At 36.7% G+C, this 23224-nt stretch overlaps 1 protein-coding gene across 1 annotated transcript in view; it reads right to left on the reverse strand.

The window, feature by feature from the left end:
- The window catches only part of RYR2 (ryanodine receptor 2 (cardiac)), a 262530-nt gene that overhangs the window by 71031 nt on the left and 168275 nt on the right, over positions 1–23224 (reverse strand). Inside the window, exons 62-70 of the mRNA XM_009997595.1 lie at positions 19272–19393; positions 16081–16130; positions 9698–9758; positions 7847–8085; positions 6543–6624; positions 5649–5779; positions 2854–3174; positions 1284–1524; positions 789–876 (exon numbers count right to left, since the gene is read on the reverse strand). Of these exons, the coding sequence (XP_009995897.1) occupies positions 789–876; positions 1284–1524; positions 2854–3174; positions 5649–5779; positions 6543–6624; positions 7847–8085; positions 9698–9758; positions 16081–16130; positions 19272–19393 (1335 nt within the window). The remainder of the gene's footprint in view (positions 1–788; positions 877–1283; positions 1525–2853; positions 3175–5648; positions 5780–6542; positions 6625–7846; positions 8086–9697; positions 9759–16080; positions 16131–19271; positions 19394–23224) is intronic.

The following is a 23224-nucleotide window of genomic DNA, read 5'->3' on the forward strand; positions in this document are numbered from 1 at the left end:
TTTAGGCACAAAGACACAATTAATAAGGCATCTTGCTTCCAGTCTCAAAAGAACTGAAGTTATGGCAGAAAATAAATTTATTATAGACAGCAGTCTGTACAGAATGGAGTGTCTGAAAGTATTTAGTCTCTTTTTTTTCTTCTTTTTGTTCCAGTATTCACATGAATAATGTTTTATTTTTATTTAAGCATCAGTTGCCTGATTTGGTCTTAATGCAGACCCCTTGGATCTTGTATATGAACCAGAGGAATGAGACTTGAGAAGCAACAGTAAATTTTGTAGAAGTGGCATTAAGAAATCCTTCATTGGTAAAACTTATGAAATAGTATCCATCTAGGAAAAAAATTATTCAGACAGTTACTTGTAAGGCATATTTGTGACTTCCTTGTTTTTAGAACACTTACTGACTTTCCTTCATTCAATGCAGCTACAGATCTAGGCTTAATTATTGAATTACATAGCTTTAAAACAAACAAACAAACAAACAAAAGAAAGCCAAAACCAAACCAAACATAAAACCCCAAACAAAACCCAAACAAACCCCTAGGAAAACTCAACCTACAACATCAAACCATAACTTACATGAAAAACACCTACAATCAGCATTAGTATGCTACAAAATACCCATCAACTCCCTTTCCTACTCAGACATTTCAGAAGTGTCAGAATACCTTCCCATCTGCCATTTCATTTCTGTCACTAAATGTGTTTTCCCAAACACAACTAAATCATTTATCTGCCTACTAAGAAACATAACTAAAACAAATATTTACCAAGGAATTACTTACATGAGACTTTGACCAGTAAATGAAGACCTCAGCCACCATGCGGAACAATTCTTCTGCTTCAGGGTTGGGCTCTTTCAGCCATTTTGCCCTAAAATTTGGTAAAAGGGTGGAAATGTGGATGATCCTCACTGGCTTTATACTTTGAAATAAGTTTTCAATGTTTTGCAAGGATACAAGACCACAAAACCAAGTATGCATGCTTTTAATCCTTTCTGGTAGCAGTGGCTTTTTTTATGTCCTATTTCAAAATGCTTAAAATCCTGTTACATTAATCCTACGTCTAATCCAAGAGACTTGACTTGCTCCTTTTCTTCTGCAGCTTTCCTCTGAGAAAGACCCAAGATCCTCCTCAGTCATAAAACCAACTTGAGCAACTTCGAGATTGGCAGCTTGAGAAAGCTACTTTAGTAAGTGCTAGGCATATGAAGGAATAAGAACTGATATTAGAAACAGGGTGATTTTATAAGATTAATTGACCTATTCCTCTCCACATACCTGTTATAGTCCACAAATCTAATCAACAAAGGGTAGAAGGCATAGAGGTCCCGTGCCAAAGTGGTGAACTCATCTAGGATGAGCAGTTCAGCCTCCGACATGTCACCTCTGCCTTCTGCTCTTAGATGTTCTTCATCCGATACAACCACTGCTGCTTTTTTCTTTAGCTTATCCATCAGTGGCAGGAAGTGTGTCTTTAAGAGCTGTGGCTTCGCTTTGCTTATGATGGGCTGGGAAAACACTATGTGAGGCAATGAATATTATAACATATACCTGGCCATAAAATAGAAATAAAAACTTTCACCCTTTCTCTCTTGGATTTTATTTCTAGGCTACAAAGTAAAATCCTGCCCCCATTGAAATCAGCAGCAGTTTTGCCAAGAATTAAATGTGGTCAGGATTTCACATAGTCAATTCATTTTGCTACTATGAGGGCTGGAACTACAATTTCACAGACTAAGCTTGCAAGATCATAAAACTTGAAATGCCTCACTACCGGCGTTCTGTTAACATATTGAGTAGTGTAGTTGTTTAATGGTATGGACGGGTAGATACATAGCTAGCTACATAGCACATGCACAAGTTTCCTCAGCTGCTGGCTCCTCTTTTGAACCTTGCTTTTTAGCTTGAGTGAAGTAGAAGTGGAAAGCAAGCTCTAGTCATTTGCAAACCTACCAAAACAGCTTGCCTGTATATCTTATGCATATTAGGACATGGAAAGGCTTGTGTGTAAACAGAAATAAGACTGATTCAACTATCCATCAACCGGCCATTTGAGACTTGTTAGCACAATCTTTTTGCAAACCTACCCATAAAAATGAGTATGTAAATTAGCACTTCATCTGGGCCCATTAGTGCAAAACCATTTGTAACATATTAGATTGCAAAGAATTTTAGGTCGTTTCCACTGATCCTTAGAGAGCATCATGTTACTAAGCCTCAAAAGAACTGGAATCCAGACAGCTAACACGAATGACATTACTCCTACAGTATTTATTGAAAAGTCATAAGAAAACCTAACTGAAAAACTGAATTCCTGTAAAATTACAGTTTGAGAAATAAACTGTTTAAAAATAATTTTAAGGTTTTATCACAATGAAGTTAAGGCAAGAATTACTAATATGACATATGAACTTCCACACTTCGTTGTAATAGCTATGTTAGAAGTAGAGATTCAAAACAGTATTTTAAGGATCCAGAACTCATACAAAATAGTAAGGAACTGTGTAATGCCTGCAAATGGAAACTGGCTGTTTAATGAAAGGACTATAGTCCTTTAATTCAATATACTACAAAACGCGTATGTGTGCACATCCTGGGGAAAAATAAGTATTCTAATGTACTTCTTATTTATTAAGAGGTTAAAACATACTGCTCTTTCTTTATACTTAATGTTTCTGGTTCATCAAAATTTGTATGGTTTAAAAACAAAAATCTGAGCGTTGTTCTACTTCAGTTTTAACAGGGTAAATATGGAGTAATTCAGAGTGAGAGTTACACATATACACATTCTGAATGTACATGCGCACATGCTTCCTTGCTTATTTACTTACTTATTATTATATCATACCTGCTAATCTCTTCATCCAGGCTCCTTCATCAATACCAAGATTGTTATAGATTATTTTCAATATGTTACCCAAAAGAGTATTCATGTGCTCTGATGTCAAAGCTGTGCAACAGATTTCAGCCTTTTCGGGGTTGTTTTCAGGCCCATGCTCCCACCAGTGTGACATATAACTACACAGCATAGGCAGTATTACTTCCATGATATGTGGCATTTGTGTGTAACGAATACCAGACTCAGCCAGTTCCACAATTTCTTCCATTAGCTTCACCAAGGAAGGAATATTTGGGCAAACTTCTTCTACAGTAGTAGGCAAATTGAGAACTATTGAAAAAAAAAAAAAATCAATAAACTGAGTCATAGAGGGAAAACTGTTACTGAACGAATTCAGAGAAATCAGATACAGTTTGCTATATTTGAAATAAAGCTTAAATTTTGGCATTTCTTCCAACATAAGCTTCGCATTTGAGGAAACAAATCGATATAATGAAACATCTCTCCACAACACATCAGATGAGTCCTGGAATGTTAATAGAAAAAAAAAGTCAAACATAGCCCAACAAAATGAGGAGCAGATTCTGAGAAACTGACTTCTGGAGGTGAATTTCTGATTGTAAATATTCACTTATCAAGTTACTTGAATCATTAGTTCCTTCCTCTGAAAAGGCACTAGAGTTGCCTTTATTTCTGAAGGCTGTTTCTTTCATCTACAAATGAGTATCTGTAAGCACAACTATGAGCTCTCAAATGTCATAGAATCACAGAATCATTTTAGTTGGAAAAGACCTATGAGATCATAGAATCATAGAATCCTAGGGGTTGGAATGGACTCGAAAGATCATCTAGTCCAACCCCCCTGCCAGAGCAGGGTCACCTAGAGTACATCACACAGGAATGCATCCAGGTGGGTTTTGAATGTCTCCAGTGAAGGAGACTCCACAACCTCCCTGGGCAGCCTGTTCCAGTGCTCTGTCACTCTCACAGTAAAAATTTTTTTCAGATATTCACCTTGAACCTCCTGTGCTCCAATTTGCACCCACTACCCCTTGTCCTATCACTGGTCATCACTGAGAAAAGCTTAACTCCATCTCCCTGACACTCACTCCTTACATATTTGTAAACATTGATGAGGTCACTGCTCAGTCTCCTTTTCTCCAAGCTAAAGAGACCCAGCTCCCTCAGCCTTTCCTCATAAGGGAGATGTTCCACTCCCTTAATCATCTTTGTGGCTCTGCGCTGGACTCTCTCAAGCAGATCATCTAGTCTATCCATTAACTTAACTGTACCAAGTCCAGTGCTAAAACATATTCTTACGTACCACATCTACATGTCTTAAATACCTCCAGGAATAGTGACTCCACCATTTCCCTGGTCAGCCTGTTTCAGTGCAGGACAACCCTTTCGGTGAAGACATTTTTCTAATATCCAAACTAAAACTTCCCTGGCACAACTTGAGGCTATTTCCTCTTGTCCTACCTCTTTTTACGTGGGAGAGGAGACCATCCCCACCTTGCTACAACCTTCTTTTAGGTAGTAGAGAGCAGCAAGATCTCCCACTGGCCTCCTTTTCTCCAGGCTAAAAACCCCTGTTCCCTCAGATGCTCCCTACAAGACTTGATCTCCAGACCTTTCAGCAGCTTTGTTACCCTCAAAGTCCTTGTAGTGAAGGGACCCAAACTGAACATGGTATTTGAGGTGAAGCCTAATCTGCATAATCCAACATCCTGACATACACACATAAAGAGATATGCAGATATCTATATACTGGAAATTTAGCCTGCAATTGTTTAATCCAATTGTACCAACATAGCCTAAGACTAGTCTTTTTCCAAAAACAGTTTCTTCTCCTATTTAGACACAAACACATTTTACACAGCCATTTCACAGTCTACTTAAAGTTTAATGCAATTTTGGAAAATGAATTCAAATTTCCTATAAAAATCAATGAATATAAGTGATTGTCTTTTTAGATGTATTAAAAAAGCTAGATTATATAAACTAAGTAAGCATGGCTGTTGATATTTTCAATATAAGATACTATAGCTCTTTGAAGAATACATCTGGTATGCTTTTTAAATTATAGGTGAAGTTATAAAATGGATGCCATTATAAACTGGTATCTTACAGACTGTTATCTATACATATTTGTGATATTATTAACACTCAGCATATGTGCAGGGTTTGTATAGTTCTGCTGTAACATCTATTTATCACAGGGACATGTAGTTCATATTACTTTATTCAACAACTATGCTTTAGCATAAGAAACATCAAGAGTTTCAGAAAGAAACAAAAAGGCATATGCAAAACAAACAAAGTTACTGGAAGGCATTTGTACTTAGAATTTCAAATAAAATGTAACAATTTACATACTACTCTGTAGTATAGTAACTTTCTAAGGGTATGTAATGCACTTAATACAGGTGAAGGTATTCTGCTTCAATTACATGTATGTTTTAGAGACCCAATATTGCATATGAGAATTGAAGAACTAAAGTTACTGATTAGAACACAGAATTTTATCATCAAATATATAATATCTTAGATACCCTTCAATAAATTGATTTCAATGTGGTATTTTGAGAATGTTATCTCAAAATTAAAACACAGGTATCTTTAGAAACATAAACAATTGGTTTTAGCAGACTTAGCCCATTTATGTGGTAAATAAACACAAGCAAGAGATTACAACAAAATTCTTACACTATAAAATGTATGCAAAAATACATGTACTAAAGTAAGCAGCATTTATAGTAAAATTGTGTTTGCATAACCATCATGCAAGTTTCTGGAAATACCTGCTCTGTCTCTCGCATTCTTGGTATTGTAAATTGAGTAGATATTATGTTTGTTCAAATGAGTTTCCAAAAATGCCACTGGAAAGGCACCTGAGAAAGCAGCCAAGCATTCTCCTAGTGCTGATCTTTGCCTGTGAATTAATAAGCATTGTTAAGTATACACATCTTTGATGAACGACTAAACGCTCAGGGCAGTTGCATACCAGCCTTGTTTTCATTTTAAGTTGAGCTCATCTCAAAGAGATAAGCCACTATATTTGTAGGATCACCAACACAAGAACAGGTAAGAGAAACTGAAGTCCAGACACCCTCTGCTAATATATGAATTAAATATTAAGATACCAAATGTCAAAGGTGGCCTACTTAGCTGAGAGTCAATGCAGAACATACAAGAAAAACCCCAAGGCATCATAACAATGACTTCTGTTCTATTACTTCCGCTCAGTTTTACTGATTTTTTTAAATCTCTATTATTAAGAAAAAGCTACTGAATAGAACAAAAGACCAAATACAATATCATTTTATTTGAGTGAGATAGCTTCCTTTTTCTGAGAAATAGAATCAAAGGCAAGATCGGCAGAGAGTGGAAATTACTTCTACTGGTTAATAACTCTGAAAGTTTCCCCAAAATCATTGCTATATCACCTTCCAACATCAGACAACATTTGTTTAGTATCGAAAATTCTTTAGGTGTGTTAAAATTGTAAAAAGCCTGTCTCTGGGAAGAAGTACATGATCACTTCACTTGCATCCTTCAGGGGACATGTAAAACTACTCTCTCTGATTTCCAATTCAGTTGATCAGAGCATATATATGAGAAATCCTTTGCTGCATATTCATGAAGCTAAATATAAACACAAGTATTAAAAATAGAGGAACATGCTTTCTTCTTACCTCTCTACATAGATACTCTTGCTGGTTCCCAGAGCATATAAACTGGCCAATATTCTGTAACAGGAGACCTGAACATCTTCCACTAAAGAGAAGAAGAAAATTATAGCTATAAAGAGATTTTTTTCTTTGCAATATATTTCTGTAAAATTAAAATAAATTTCCTTTGACAATAAGTGAATTAATAACATTAAGGTATCAAAAGCAATCAACAGAAACCACTCTCCAAAAAGTCTTCTGATCATTGAGTATCATAGTTTTCACTCAAAGCTTCCATTTATTTCAATACCAAGCTAACACAGTAAACATATTTCATTAGTGCACTAGCTTTTTGAAACTAATGGCATACCAATTTTTTACATAAAAATATCTAATTGCAAAATATGAGAATTTATTAATTAAATAGCTATAAAAAAATGTGCCAGTGAATCTTCTCTAGTTTGTCTGTAGCACTTCAGAAAGTTTCAAGGGAAATAAAATTTTTTAAAAATCCATCAATACAACTCCAGAGTTTTGAAAACAGTTCTCTTCATGCTATCTTCAATAATACTTTTTCAAATTGTAAAAAGAAAAAATTAAATTTTATAATCTTTTCTTGTACGTTCTTCTCCGAGCCATTTCCATAACTGAGTTAACTATACAGAGCTGAGCTACATTTTTTAGTGCAGTCTGGACAGCAGAATTCCTGGGGAATTTCTAAAATACATAAAATTAAGTTTTGTGTTGCAGACTTCCAAATTTTGTCTTACAGAGACTGAGTTTGGTAAAATATAGAAGACTGAACCTGCCATAATCAGAATCTCTACAGAAATCTCCTATACAGACTCTCCTACATATTCCTTTCTCTGGTTCCTGCACTCTTCAGGAGCTTCTTCCACTTTCCTTAGGATTTAAGATGCACCAACCCAAACTCCCTCCTAAATGAAACTCAGTCAAGGTGTATGTAGGATGGAATAACATAATTCTCAAACTATAACCTCTCTTACAGATGGAACAAAGACAAATTAACTGACACAAGGAACTTTTCACACAAGAAGAAATTGACAGTAACTATGTGGTAAACTTACAAACAAAATCAAGTTTTGACTGTCTAATCACAGCCACATCTGCTTTAATGTTTACACAAAGTGAACTAAAACCTGAAGATTGTTCTAGGTCAATTACAGCAAATGTTTGATAAAATCAATTACAAATTTGCCAAAACGATATAGGATTTGTCATTCTCTAATAGAAGTGAGAGTCTAGTAATGCTTACTACATGACACTACAGATATTATAGTGGCATGGCACTTCAAAATAATACTTACATATCAAATCTTCCCCAAACTGGTGCTGGCCAATATGCTCAAATAATGAAGACAGCACTGGCAGGAGAGCAACTGTGGTATAATTAATGATTTGTGTAACTCCCTTTGGCTGGTTTCTGCTGTGTGTAAACTGGCCTTGCTTAAGATTTTCCATTGTTTTCTCCAGATCCTCAGCAGCATTGTCCAAAAATGCTCTCAATGCCATCCGAACAGATTCCAGGCCAGTTTTCATCACAGTCCTGTATATATCACGGAATAAGAATGAAAAAGAATATTCTATTAGACAAGCATGAAATAAAGCCTAGTATCAACTTACATGAAGGAAGTAAAAAAGATCTGAAGAAAAATCCTTCATCCTTTCATACTGTAAAATCTTCTTAAAGCAGAACAGCATACTGAAAAAACATTTTATAGGAATGCTGCAAAACACAAGGATATTTTATCTGGTTTCCTGTTGAGAAAACAAAGTATTTTTAAATGTATAAATGAAGCGATTCATTTGGTGGAAAAAAAACACCTAACAAAAAAAGGAGTACTTTTGAAGTTTATAACTCTAGGAAGAGAAGAAATATCTTAAGCTAGATCTCAGAAACTCTTCCCAACCATGACAGTCACATTTCTGATTCCAGAATAAGGGCATCAGAAAGGGTTGAATAAAACCCATCATTAAATAAATGCATTGATTACATAACTGCAACACCATAATCAGTTACATATTGATATAAACTATGATAATTGTTACCTTATTTAACTACCTCAATTACAGAGATCCTTTTTTTAAGAAAAGTTATCAATTTAGGCATGCAAGAAATAAATCCAGGTGAAATTCTCTTGTAAATTTTGAATAACAGTCCAGGCTTTTTGTTTGTTTGGGTTTGTTTTACAGAGTGAGCATATACAGTTTCAATGGCAATATTTTCAAACTTTCATGTAACCTCCATGAATCCCCTAATCCCCATCTGGTGCTACCTGTAGACCTCTACCAAAAGCTGAAGTGGTGACCTCCACCTGTATCTGTATTCCATCTCTATGATTGCATAATGCAAGAAAAACTTATGATAAAAAACAAGATACTGTAACCTAAAGGATTAGCAGGCAACAGTTGAGCCATATTAATTGACCATGATCATGACTCTACCCCACAGCAAATGGAAAGTAAAATTTATTGATACTGAGAAAAGGAACCATCTGCATATAATTCAGTCATTTTTTTGAGAGTAAATGTGAAGTGGAAAAAAGTTATCTCAAATTACCATGGTGGTAGTTTAAACTATCAGGTTTTGTTTCATAACTGCAAAGATCTAAACATCAACTATCAGCACACAGCTGATTGTAGAACACATCACCCTCCAATACTTCAAGACTGTCTCATCTATAAACCTCAAAATGGCTGAAGTATCCCAACTTTACTTAAAAGTAGCACTTAATTTGATGTAGTTTTTATTCAAATTAGAACTTGAATTAACTTTGCAATGAAGACACTCTAGGGGTTAGATTTACTACACTCCAAGAGCATTTAACTCCTGAATTTTTTTATTAAACAATGTAAGAAAAAACATAAAGCATTCTAATATTATTGTGGTTTTGAGACAGTCAAAACCAGATGAACTAACATCACTTCCTGAGCACCATTTATCCAAACAGAAGCTGAAAGTGCAACTTACAAATATTGTCTTGCCAACTCCTACTAACTACCTAGTAATTAACTGGCTTTGCAATGGGAACTGTTTTCAGTACTATACCTTCCTGAGTTTTTAAATTCTTCAGTCTTACACAGGTAGCCCTAATCTGACTGCATATTATTTCCTTAAATTATCTTCTTCATACTTTAGAAAATACATTCAGTATTACCTTGCATCCAAGGTCTGGCCCAGTATGTGAAGACAGTTGACTATTGACGTTGCATCATTTCCTAAACAGGGAGGAAAATTATCCACCAATTAAGCTGAGCATAAGATATCGCACACCTACACTCTGCTGACTGTATCCTTGGTTTTAATGAAAGAGAATATGACATAGCAGAAGAACAACTGAACTTCTGCATAATTTTAACATTGAAGTTAAAAAACATGCAGTTTGTTGTCTTAGCCTTGTTCACACAAATGCAGTAACCAGAGGCAGTAAAGCATCTTTCATCAAATAGCTGAGGCAGTCAAGATGGAAGCACTTAAATGTGGGGTTAATTAGAGCTGCAGTGTCTTGTCTGGTTTTCATTCAGGTTCTATACATTTTGCTTTAATTGATTTAAGTTTATCTGAACATCTTTCTTCCCCCTCTCAGTAACATAAAAGCTGTTAACTTTCAAAAGCTTCTACTGCAGGAAGAGAACACTTAATACAAATTTCATCACAAAGGTTAGCTCTCTACTGTTACCAATAAGCTGCAGCCATTTATAGTAGGTTCAGATGTGGCCCACATGAGTCTCTGATATAAACTGCATATCCCATAATAAATTCTTTTACTCACACTTATGAATGTAAAAAGAGAATTTACACACAGCAAGGCCTTGTATGCATATGTACATCCTAAGATGTCGCCATATATAAGCTACCTCTAAGTTAACTTTCTAAATCCAGACAGATTTAGTTTATGCAGATCTAACCCACCCTTTATTTAATATGTTGAAAAAAAATACATCTAAATCTCTGCAAGAATGAAACTATTTTTTCTTGTTTCTCTAGATGTGTAAAGTTTCTGAATTGAAACAAACAAACAAACAACAAATTGAATACTTATTATAAGACAGATTTCTGAAAATACCATCATCTACATATAGTGAATTATACTTTCTTGCTGGTGGTTATTTCACTTGAAAATACAGGCAAACATACAATTAAAATTAATACCTGTTTTGGTAAAATAGAGATCTAAAACTATAAACTGCAGGTAAAGAGGAGGAGGTTTATTGCAGCACTGAGAACGTTGCTCTATGCTATCAAATTAGGAGGTAGTATTGTGTTGTTCATCCACAGCAGATTAAACAAACCTGAACCACAGCTTCCATGGCTGCCCCTAGCCAGGCAGCCCCACACTCTTTGCACTGGTACTGGTGGTCATGCAGTGATACAGCAAGCAGATGAGAAAAACTGAGGTGGCCTAAAAAAATCCTGCCAGAAAAAAACACCGCAAATGACTACAATTTTTTTTTTATCACTATTGTACTGCTCTGGTGATATGAGTGCCAGTGCTGAAGAAGAAGAGAGTGCAACACTGTGCTAAGGACAGCAGGTATTGAGATGTTATGAAATGGTATCTTAACTTTCACATTGCAGGTGTGTACACACTGCATGATTACAGTGCTGAGATGCTAATTTCAGGTCCCTGAAAATTTACATTGCAAATCTATTTACACCATGTAGACATATTTCAAGAGCCATGTATTTATTTGGAATCAGGTACTTCATATTCTACAACCAGATGGAAGGGTCAGAAATTTATCTAGTTATTCTGAAAACCAGACAAGCTTTAGGCATATCCCTGTCACAGATTCTGCAGTGTGATTGGTTCCAGACTGGGGTATCAGAGCAGAATTCAATAACCATGATAAATCATAGAATCATAGAATGTTAGGGGTTGAAGGGACCTCTAGAGATCATCTCGTCCAACCCCCTTGCCAGAGCAGGACTAGTGCAGGCCACATAGGAACACAACCACATGGATTTTGAAAGTCTCCAGAGAAGGACACTCCATAACCTCTCTGAGCAGCCTGTTCCAGGGCTCCCTTACAATTTTCAGTCCACCTCACAGTCCAATCATCTATCCCACATTTCTTGAGTCAAAACAAAAACTACAAAAATGAGTATTTTTTATTATTTGTAATACTTTACCCTAAAATGCCACAGTTAAAACAAACAAACAAAAATTCCTTTGTAATAGAATGTTTCAATAATCAGGTTTTTTTCCAGCCTGAGGTCAGAAGTCAGTTGCAGAAGGCCATCATTTTAAAAAACTGAATTATGAAACCCAAAACAAGGAATTTTCTAATGAAAACAGTTTTACTGCAAATATTTCACAAGGTATATATGTACCTTTATTAAATTAAAAATATTTATTTTTATTAATTAAAAATATTATTCATTTTTTGAATCCTTAAAACTAGATACAAAACCACTTAGGTGTAGTAATGAATGTGCAGTATATAAAATTTCATTACATGATGTAAGGGAAGAAGGTGATAAGTACATAAATTCAGAGCTGTTCCTTAAAGGAACTCTTAACAGAACCCAAAACAATGGAATCTGGATATATGTAAATAATAAGTTATGTGAGTTATAGAGATTTTAAGGCTAAAAGTGTCCTAGAAGGTAGTATAAATATTAGGCTGATGACTGGATCACCTTTCAGCATGTATTACAAATCCAGTTGATCCCACTAACTGCACAATTTTTTTAGTACTCTGAGATGCAGTCCTACATATTTTAGAAAGCTGTATAATTATATCAGGAGGGAAGAAATGTTGCTGCATGAGGAAATTGCTACAGATACTGATTCCAAGATCTCTCACTGGAAGGACACTTACATATTCATTCTGTCATAAGGCAGAGGAAGCTTTCTGTTCCTTTTAAAGAATTCCTCTAATTATTTGCTCTAAGTTCCCAAAAATGATTGAGCAAAACCAGGCCTTTCTTATCCAATGTCTTACCCAGCTAATTTTTGTTTCAGATTACAGAGGTCTGTATTAACCAGATGGAAGGGTCAGAAATTTATCTAGTTATTCTGAAAACCAGACAAGCTTTAGGCATATCCCTGTCACAGATTCTGCAGTGTGATTGGTTCCAGACTGGGGTATCAGAGCAGAATTCAATAACCATGATAAATCATAGAATCATAGAATGTTAGGGGTTGAAGGGACCTCTAGAGATCATCTCGTCCAACCCCCTTGCCAGAGCAGGACTAGTGCAGGCCACATAGGAACACAACCACATGGATTTTGAGTCTCCAGAGAAGGACACTCCATAACCTCTCTGAGCAGCCTGTTCCAGGGCTCCCTTACAATTTTCAGTCCACCTCACAGTCCAATCATCTATCCCACATTTCTTGAGTCAAAACAAAAACTACAAAAATGAGTATTTTTTATTATTTGTAATACTTTACCCTAAAATGCCACAGTTAAAACAAACAAACAAAAATTCCTTTGTAATAGAATGTTTCAATAATCAGGTTTTTTTCCAGCCTGAGGTCAGAAGTCAGTTGCAGAAGGCCATCATTTTAAAAAACTGAATTATGAAACCCAAAACAAGGAATTTTCTAATGAAAACAGTTTTACTGCAAATATTTCACAAGGTATATATGTACCTTTATTAAATTAAAAATATTTATTTTTATTAATTAAAAATATTATTCATTTTTTGAATCCTTAAAACTAGATACAAAACCACTTAGGTGTAGTAATGAATGTGCAGTATATAAAATTTCATTACATGATGTAAGGGAAGAAGGTGATAAGTACATAAATTCAGAGCTGTTCCTTAAAGGAACTCTTAACAGAACCCAAAACAATGGAATCTGGATATATGTAAATAATAAGTTATGTGAGTTATAGAGATTTTAAGGCTAAAAGTGTCCTAGAAGGTAGTATAAATATTAGGCTGATGACTGGATCACCTTTCAGCATGTATTACAAATCCAGTTGATCCCACTAACTGCACAATTTTTTTAGTACTCTGAGATGCAGTCCTACATATTTTAGAAAGCTGTATAATTATATCAGGAGGGAAGAAATGTTGCTGCATGAGGAAATTGCTACAGATACTGATTCCAAGATCTCTCACTGGAAGGACACTTACATATTCATTCTGTCATAAGGCAGAGGAAGCTTTCTGTTCCTTTTAAAGAATTCCTCTAATTATTTGCTCTAAGTTCCCAAAAATGATTGAGCAAAACCAGGCCTTTCTTATCCAATGTCTTACCCAGCTAATTTTTGTTTCAGATTACAGAGGTCTGTATTATGATATGAAGTTATTCTTTTGAAAAACTACTTACATACCTATGTAGAAAGAATGCCTCACTGGAGATTGAAACAATGTTTAAAGTGAGTCAAACCAGTCACATAAATTTGGGGTTTAAACTGAGAAAATATACATTCAGATGCTCAATTCACTAGAATTATTGTTTATAAACTTTCAAATTCAGCTCTCTAAAAATAATTAAAATAAATCAATATACTCTTACTGATGCACAGCTACAGCTCTCAAACAATAAATTATTGGGGTCAAAATCTACTTTCACAGTGTTAAGAAACAATTTCATTAAAAATTACAATTCCATAATCCCAGTGACACTATCAGATATCAAATGCAATTAACTGCTAAAGTTGACTCTGAAAGATTTGCATGCTTAATTTCCCATTTTATCTAGATTTGTATATACAGCTTAAGCCACATGACTTTTACTAATGCCTTTCATACATGTAGCTGTATCTTCAGAAGTACCATTCAAGTTTACAATAATAGAAAACACCTACAGAGCAAAACTATATAGCATTTTCTTACTTGTTATAGCAAACTCCTCATCTATAAAGTTTATTATCAAGCAACTCCTGCTCATTCAAGATATCTTAAAAACACACAAATAACTTCCTAGGCCCCAGCTGTGCTTGGAGGCAGTTCTCATGAGCTTCTCTTCTACACAGAAGAGTACACAGTTCCCCTCTTCTACACAGGCCTCATTACGGCTGGAGTAAGTGCAATTCTTTTGATCAGCTTCTAACATTCACTGTTGAGGTAAGGAAAATTGTAAGGTGGCTTAGACTTGAATTAGTAGGTCCAGAGTAACTGACCATGTTCCAGAGTCTTATGATGACCTTGTCATGACTCATGGAAAACCTACAGTACATGTCTGTGTTGGCATAAATAAATTTTTATTTTGTTAGTTACTGTACACTAGAAAAAGCATTTTCAAAATGGTAGCCATAGTGAATATTCATCTGATCCCGTCTGACTTGTCTCCTTCTACCACGTGAACCCAGTCAAACAATAGGAAATAAGCAAGCTGAGATGTAGAATGGAAAAAGATCTTGGTTTTTAATATGAAGAAAATTACATTGACTTAGATTTTTAGCTTTAACTCTTACTCATTTTAGAAAAAAAAGTCAGAAAAACAAATGTATACAATAAATAAAAATATTTGCAAAATTTTAATAGTATACCTGAGCTAGTTCATTCTTTGAAGAATCAAACTAGGGTATAAATCAGACCTTATGTGTATGTTTGTGACATACTCCACCCTTTAGAAAAAGCTGCAACAATGCCACACAGCTGCAGAAATAAATCCATTCCTCCTATGATTTTTTGGCTTTACAGGCAAATCCACTCAGCTCATCCCAAAACATATTAAAAAGCAATATCTCAAAGTAACTTCCAATCTTTCTTCTCAGTTGAATGGTTTTCATAACGGTCTGTAAGATTTTTAAACACCACACTGCTGCAGCAAGTGAGTTCCTTCCCTTAAAATTGAATTAAAATGAAATATGTAGGAATTGAGTTAGATTCATGTTATCTTAATCAAATCCTAATTCACTAGATAATTACCCAATTAGATATGTTCATGGATGCTGAAGTTTGCAACGCATCCATTATAGAAGCTATATAAGCACAGGATGTACTATTTCAACTATCCTATCATAATGGCATAAGAAAAAAATGCAGAGTAAATTACTGTTCCATATATTGAATATGATGCATACACTTGATACAGACTTCTAATTTACTTCAATTAAGTGATTTTCACATGGCATTAGACAAACACCGAGCTCCTGCTAGATTCACGTAATACCAGAAAGATTGCACACATGCGTATGTGGTGTCAAGCATATCTGGTAATGCTTAAGAATTCCATAGAACATAACTAAGCATTTCAGCCCACTACAAATTTTCCTTCATGAGTTTCCAATACAAATGTTCAGCTCTGATGCTCTGTTTTTGCCAAATAATTTAGAATAAAATAACAAGTCAGTATTTATATTTAATTCAGCAAAATTCTTTGGTAGGATAATGAAATCCAGATATAAGTTAAGACACATGGAAAACTAAATAGAAAATCCCAAACTCATAACTACAAAAGCTTTTTACTCCATCTACTAAATTCTGTGATCTACCAGCCTAAACAATTAGTGGTCTGTGATGACCATGCATTTCAGCCATGCAGCATGCAACAAAGCAGCACGTGACACAATGCAAAAATGGCAAAAAAAAGAAAGTGATGGCCATGCTAGTATTTGTCAAGGGTCTCCTTACCAAATAGTGAAATCCTATGCCTGACAAGAACTCCAAGTTTGCAGAACAGGCTGAAGACAAAAGAAAAATAAAAAAGAAGAGAAGGGAAAAGGAAAAAAAAAATGGGGGGGAGGGGAGAAGAAAGAAAAAATAACAGCTGATATATGAGCAGGAAAAGCAACATGATGTCACGCAGAAAGAATCAATTATCTGAGCAGAATGTGGGACAGAGTACTAAAGAAAGAGTTTTCAAGTGCATATTCTTAACAAACATGGTTAAATAAGCACATATTATAATTAAAGAAACAAAAAAAAAATTAAAAGCAAAGCTAATTAATATAAAAGCGTCTTATATGATAACCCACGAGGAAATAACCATCAAAGCTTTAAGAAGTAAAATGTGGTCAGTGTGCTATTCAGGATACCATTGACAATTTGAAATCAGATTAATTGAAGTGTTTGATGGCGAATGTTTAACTAGTCCAATTTGGATCTCATCATCTTGAACACAGTGAGAATTTTCTTTCAAATACATTGCATTGTAAACATACTTAACAAGAGAAATCACCTCTCAGATTATTAAAAAACAACAACAATTCATATGATCAATTACTTTATTTCAAATGTTTTAATTACTTCCTGTGCAATGATGTTTTGTGTTAATTCATAGTAGCAGGAGCACACTATGTGCACCGAAATTGACCTGGCCTCCAGATTTAGGAGGCGTTAGCTCAATCTTGGTCCAGCTCAGTCTGAGAATTTTCTCCAAGAGCAATATCAATTTTTATTTTCTTTTTTATGCTGCAAAACACCTCATCATCTATAAATGACATGAATAGTATCATGTCATTTTTAGTAAGCTAATTAATTATTAGGCACACAGGCTAGTTATCAACCTCTGATTTAAAAGCAAAAGATATCATAAGCATGTCTGCATAGTTTATGGATGAGATCTGAACATGTTATTCCATTGACAAACAAGAGTGTGGTGCCAAATGGAAACATTTATGTCCAGAATCAGAACAGCCAGGTTAATGTGGTGTTGAATCCAGCTAATTAGCCAGTGCACAGTGATCCAATACAGCAACTGCTCTGTTTTACAAATGAGTCTGGTTGGTGCCTGTTCAGGGATCTCTCTTCACTTCTTTTTCCATGAGGCAGACATATACTCTATATTATTTTATGATGATGCTGGTTCACCTAGCCCAACAGAAAAAGCTGTACAGAAGCATGTTAGGATCATATAAATATTGTGTCCATATTAATTAAGACATTAAAGAGTTCACAATCTATCTTACTTTCCAACATACAAATGTTACTCAACTGACTGGAGCATTCAGCAGGTGTTTTCACAGTCAGACTAAACCTTTAATATTAGGTGTAATTAGTTTAGGTTAACTAAATAAATAAATTACAATGTCCAAATGGACAATACTTAAATTGAAGTCCAGAATTAATTTTATAAAATTGCAGTAGTACAAAACTTGCAAGATGGTCTAATGGACGAAAAATGCAAAAAGCCCAATCCTGAAGAGGCTGGTTACAAATGAAATGGAATATAACACTACCATATTTCAGAAAGAGGTCTGACTCGTATTTGCCCACAAAATTTATCTTGATTTAATATATTTGCTAGAAACTGAATTGTTATTGCACTTGTTAATAATGTTAATGCATTATCAATCCCCAAGATTATATCCTTCCATAGCTTAATGAATGAAAGCTTAACTTCACTGGAAAAAGAAGGCAGCTGGGAACTGCCCTTAACTTAAAGAAAATCCCACACATGAATTGTACTCTAAGGGAAAACTCAACCCAAATTCAGCTTTGGCAAACTCTCCACGATACTGTAGGTGGTGAAAAAACTACACAAAAAAATGCTGGGAATGTATTAAACTGTCTCAAAACAACCCTTCAGGAAACTCATCATATCATGTAGTTTCTATAATCTTTGTGTCTTGATAATTAAGAAATAAACTTCTCAATAGCACTATAATCATCTAAGGTTTATTTGTATATGATTTCTTCTCTTTGGCTGACATTTCTGGATGGCAGGTAACTCAAGTATAGCAGCAGTTCAGATCTTTTTGCTAGGCTATGTGTTCAGGAATCTCATACAGTTAGACAGCATATGTGCAAAAGTCCTGAATCTATACAGCATGTATGTCAATATATCCATGATTGGTATATTGTAGATATATGGGTTTTATTGGCATGACTTAACAACTGTGAAAATACTGTTATCCAGAACATTACAGACAGAAGAACAGCAGTTCTTAGAGTGGAAAATTATCTAGATGCATGCATTTTGATAGAGATTTAAAAAATTTGTTGAAAAATGCCATTCAGCCAAGCTGCCAAATCAAATTAGTCCATGAGATGACACAGGGTCAAGACAGCAATTACTTACTTAGTTTTAGTATTGTTGCTAGAAACTACTGAGTATTCAGATAATCTTGCAAACCCCACGTGTCTGTATGACCATCAATTGGCTGTCAGCCTCAAAGAATAGCAGTTTAGTTTTGCATATTTCAGCAACCATGATACCTGTACATTACAGTTATGCAGCAGATCCTGTGTGAAGCTTGCAGTCCACTTTACTAAATAGAAAATACGGTTTCAATTCAATCAGAAGTAAATTCTCTGAAAACGTGCCATATAAAGATGATCTAAAAAACGTGTAACTTCAGAGAATGGATCAAGTGGATATTTCTGTCGTATTACTACTATTATTACATTTTAGAGAACCAAAGAGCAGGAAGAATGCAACTCTCATTTTTACTTTTTATGGTGAACAGTACTAATGACACTTACTGAAACACAGTTATAAATAAGTTTGGCTTTTCAATCTACCACAAAATTTTGCAGGAATAATTCTTGCAGTATATAGCTATTTCCAACAGCCAAAACTGAAACACAATTGTGTAGCCTGTGTCACGGAATGTACAATTGATATACTGTTGCTCATAATGCTAAATTTCAGTTGCCTGCATGCTGGCATCATTACTGCTACCTTTAAAACAGCATACAATCATAACTCTGCACTCTTCATTTTGTACAGTGAATTTTCCTAACAGGAAAGGAAAGCAAAAAGTTTATTTGCATTTTCATAAAAAATGTTTTTCTGCTTACCACACCTCATTTTCCCACAATCATCTGCTGCAGTTTAAAGACAAACACAAGTATGCATACACATTAATAATAGGTTTTACCTTGTCACCATTTCTTTCTCTTTATTAGAGGCATGACCTCCACTGCTGAGAGGCCTGCTTGCTGCAGATAAGAAATACAGGCGATGATTTTTAAAATACTGATCAATCAAAGGGAGCACAACCTGAAATTACATCAGAAAGAAGTGGTTATCTCGGGGGTTTTGTTACTATGTTCTGTACTACACTTGGTAAGTCACAACTAAAGACAGGAGATTTCAAATGTGTTTTCCGTTTTAAAATCTTTATGCATTGTTTCCTAGAATCATCCTAGAATCATATAATGGTTTAGGGTTGGAAGGGACCTTAAAGATCATCTAGTTCCAATCCCCTCGCGTGGGCAGCGACACCTCCCACTAGACCATGTTGCACAAAGTCTCATCCAACCTGGCCTTGAACACTTCCAGGGGTAGGCCTTCCACAACTTCCCTGGGCAACACGTTCCAGTGTCTCACCACCCTCACACTAAAAAATTTATTCCTAATATTTAACCTAAATCTCCTCTCTTCCAGTTTTGATCTATTAACCCTTGTCCTCTTACTGCAAACCCTTGAAAAAAGTCCCTCCCCACCTTTCCTGTAGGCCCTCTTCAGACACTGAACGGGCCGCTATGAGGTCTCCCCTTCTCCAGGCTGAACAACCCCAGCTCTCTCAGCTTCCACCAACTACCTCCATGTTTTCCATGTGCCATAGCAGAGCCTTCAAGAGGATCTGCTCCATGATCTTGCCGGGCACAGAAGTGAGACTGACCAGCCTGTAGTTTCCTGGGTATTTGTTCCTTCCCGGTGGTTATGATTCCCCATTTCCAGTCAGTGGGAACTTCACCAGACTGCTATGACTTTTCAAATATGATAAACAGCAAAGTTGCAACTTCATCTGCCAACCCCCTTATGAGACACAGATAGATCTTGTCAGGTCCCATGGACTGGTGTACTTTCAGGTTCTTTAGATGGCCTCGAAGCAGCTCTTCTCCTACAGTGGGTGGATCTTCCTTTTCTCTCCCTCTGCCTTCTGTGACCTGGACAGTGTGGCCAGAGCCTTTGCCAGTGCAGACTGAGGCAAAAAAATTGCTCGGTACCTCAGTGTTCTCCATATCCTGTGTGAAAAGGTCTTCCGTTTCCTTCTGCAGAGGGCTCATATTTTTCCTGTTCTGCTTCTTATCACTGATGTACCTGTAGAAACCCTTCTTATTACCCTTGATGTCTCTGGCCAGTTTTAACTCTATCTGGGCTTTAGCTTTCCTAACCTGATCCCTGGCTTCTCAGACAACTTCTTTGTATTTATCCCAGGCTACATGTCCCTGCTTCCACCCTCTGAAGACTTTATTTTTTCATCTAAGAATGTCCAGGAGCTATTTGTTCATCCATGTAGGTGTCCTGGCATTCTTGTCTGCCTTCCTCTTTCTTGGCATGCATCGCTTCTGGGCTTGGAAGAGGTAATCTTTGAATATTGACCAGCTTTCTTGGGCTCCTCTCCCATCCAGGATTTTATGCCACGATACCCCACCAGGCAAATCCCTGAAGAGGTTGAAATCTGCTCTCCTGAAGTCCAGGGTAGGGGGCTTGCTCCAGACCCTGCTGGTTGTCCTATAGGTCCTGAATTCCACCATTTCATGGTCACTGCAGCCAAGGCTGCCGTTAAGCTTCAGATTATCCACCAGGCCATCTCTGTTGGGGAGAACAAGGTCAAGCACAGCACCTTTTCTCTTTGGTTCCTCTACCATTTGGAGGAGGAATCTGTCATCAATGCCTTCCACGAACTTCCTGAATTGCTGGTGCCTTGCTGTATTTTCCCTCCAGCAGATGTCAGGGTGGTTGAAATCCCCCATGAGGATCATGGCCTGTGGATGGGAAGATGCACCTATCAGCCTGTAGAGGGCCTCATCCGCTCAGCCATTCTGGTCAGGTGGGTAGCCGACTATATAGCAGACTCCCTCTGTACTATCACCAGCCCTAGTCTTTCCTTTAACCCTGATCCATAAGCTTCTCTGTCAGGTTCTCATCAATCTCCACGTGGAGCTCTATGGCCTCCAGCTGGTCACTGATATAGAGGGCAATGCCCCCTTCTCTTCACCCCTGCCTGTCCCTCCTAAAGAGCTTATACCCATCCATTCCCATGCTCCAGTCATAGGAGTCATCCCACTACGTCTCAGTGATGCCAATAATGTCATAGCCCTACAGGCTTGCACATATTTGCAGCTCCTCCTGCTTGTTTCCCATGTTGCGTTCATTTGCATAGAGGCCTTTAAGTTGGGCCCTCACTGAAGCTGCCTCATTGCCTGAGATTCCATTATCCTTCATTTCAGGTATTCTTCTGCTGGCCTGTGATCCATCTTAAGGCCCAGGGCATCTCTTACTCAAATTGGCTTCAAAGGGGTGGGAGTGGGATGGATTGAGGATCCCCTCCCCCGAAAAATCTAATAAAGATAACTCTAGTAAAGATAACTCCAATTTAAAGTTTCTTTAATGCCTACCCCTCTTTGAATTTATTTATTATTCAAGGCAGTCAGAACATCATTAGGAAAGGCAGCGGAAAAAAAATTACATTGCTTCTTGGACTTTATCTGTGGGGGGTTTTTTAGGAGGACTACAAAGCAGAAAGTATAAATTCATTTTATCTCACATTTTAAGATTCTCCCAGTACCACATACCCAGACAGAGTTATTGCTGTTCATGTCTTTTGATGTAAGTTTACGAAAAATTCACTTAAACGGTTAGCACACTAACAGCACTTCTTTCTAGATGCTATCAAATAAAGCTCCTAAAACATCCTGACTCATTAAGAGCTTGTCCACAGTTTTCCTATTTACTTCATGTGGTGAATATTACTCAGTGCCCACTGTAGCTGTCAGCCAGGAGAAGATGCAAAATAAACAGCCAATAAGAAAACCTGAAATTGCTTCCTTTTTGGAGCATGGTTCAAAGGAATGTGCAATGCCAGCTTCCAACTCAATGACCTTCGCAAATAGTACCACATGGAAGTACTTTACGGTTTCAAGACTACAATTTACTGCAAGGATACCAGGGTTTCAAAATGCTGCAAAGAGCTGCCTTTGCTTATTCATTCATTAATTATTCACTCACAAAATGGCACTTTAAATATGCAAACACCATAGAAGGCATAAGCAGATTTCCTTAGTGTATGATGTGTAAAACCTTCTCAACACAAAAAGGAGAACTGGGCTGACAGGAATCTCAGGACTTTCAACAAGGGCAAGTTCCAAGTCCTACACACCTGGCAATGTACAACCCTAGGTACCAGTACACCCTCAGGGCTGATCAGCTGGAAAGCAGCTTTGCGGAGAAGGACCAGGGGGACAGCAAACTGACTATGAGCCACGAATGCACCCTGCAAAGGCAGCCAGTGGCATCCTGGGTTGCATTAAACAGAACATTGTCAGCAGGTCCAGGGAGATGATTCTTCCTCTACTCAGCACCAGTGAGGCTACATCTGAAGTTCTCTGTCTGCTTCTGGGCTCCCCACTTCCAGAGACACATGGACATACTGGGGAGAGAGTCCACTGAAGGGTCACAAAGATGATGAAGGAACTAGAGGGTATTTCAAATAAGGAGAGTGATGGAAATCGGACTCCAGCCTGGAGAAGAGAAGGCTCAGGGAGGATCTCATAAATTAGTATAAACAACCTGAAGGGAAGGTGTAAAAGAAGATGGAACCAGGCTCTTTTCAGTTTTGCCCCATGACAGCATCATATGCATGGGCACAAACTAAAACACAGTATGTTCCCTCTGACCATCAGAAAACACTTTTTTACTGTCAGGGTGACCAAGCACTGACACAGGTTTCTCAGAGAGACTGTGGAGTCCCCACCCTTGGAGGTATTTAAAAGCTGTCTGGACATGGCACTGGGCAACCTGCTATAGGTGACACTGCTTGAGTAGTGAAGTTGGACTAGATGACCTCCAGATGTCCCTTCTAAGTTTAGCCATTCTCTGATT

The sequence above is a fragment of the Chaetura pelagica genome, unplaced genomic scaffold (assembly GCF_000747805.2).
Source record: "Chaetura pelagica isolate M959 unplaced genomic scaffold, ChaPel_1.0 scaffold235, whole genome shotgun sequence".
Taxonomy (NCBI): Eukaryota; Metazoa; Chordata; class Aves; order Apodiformes; family Apodidae; genus Chaetura; species Chaetura pelagica.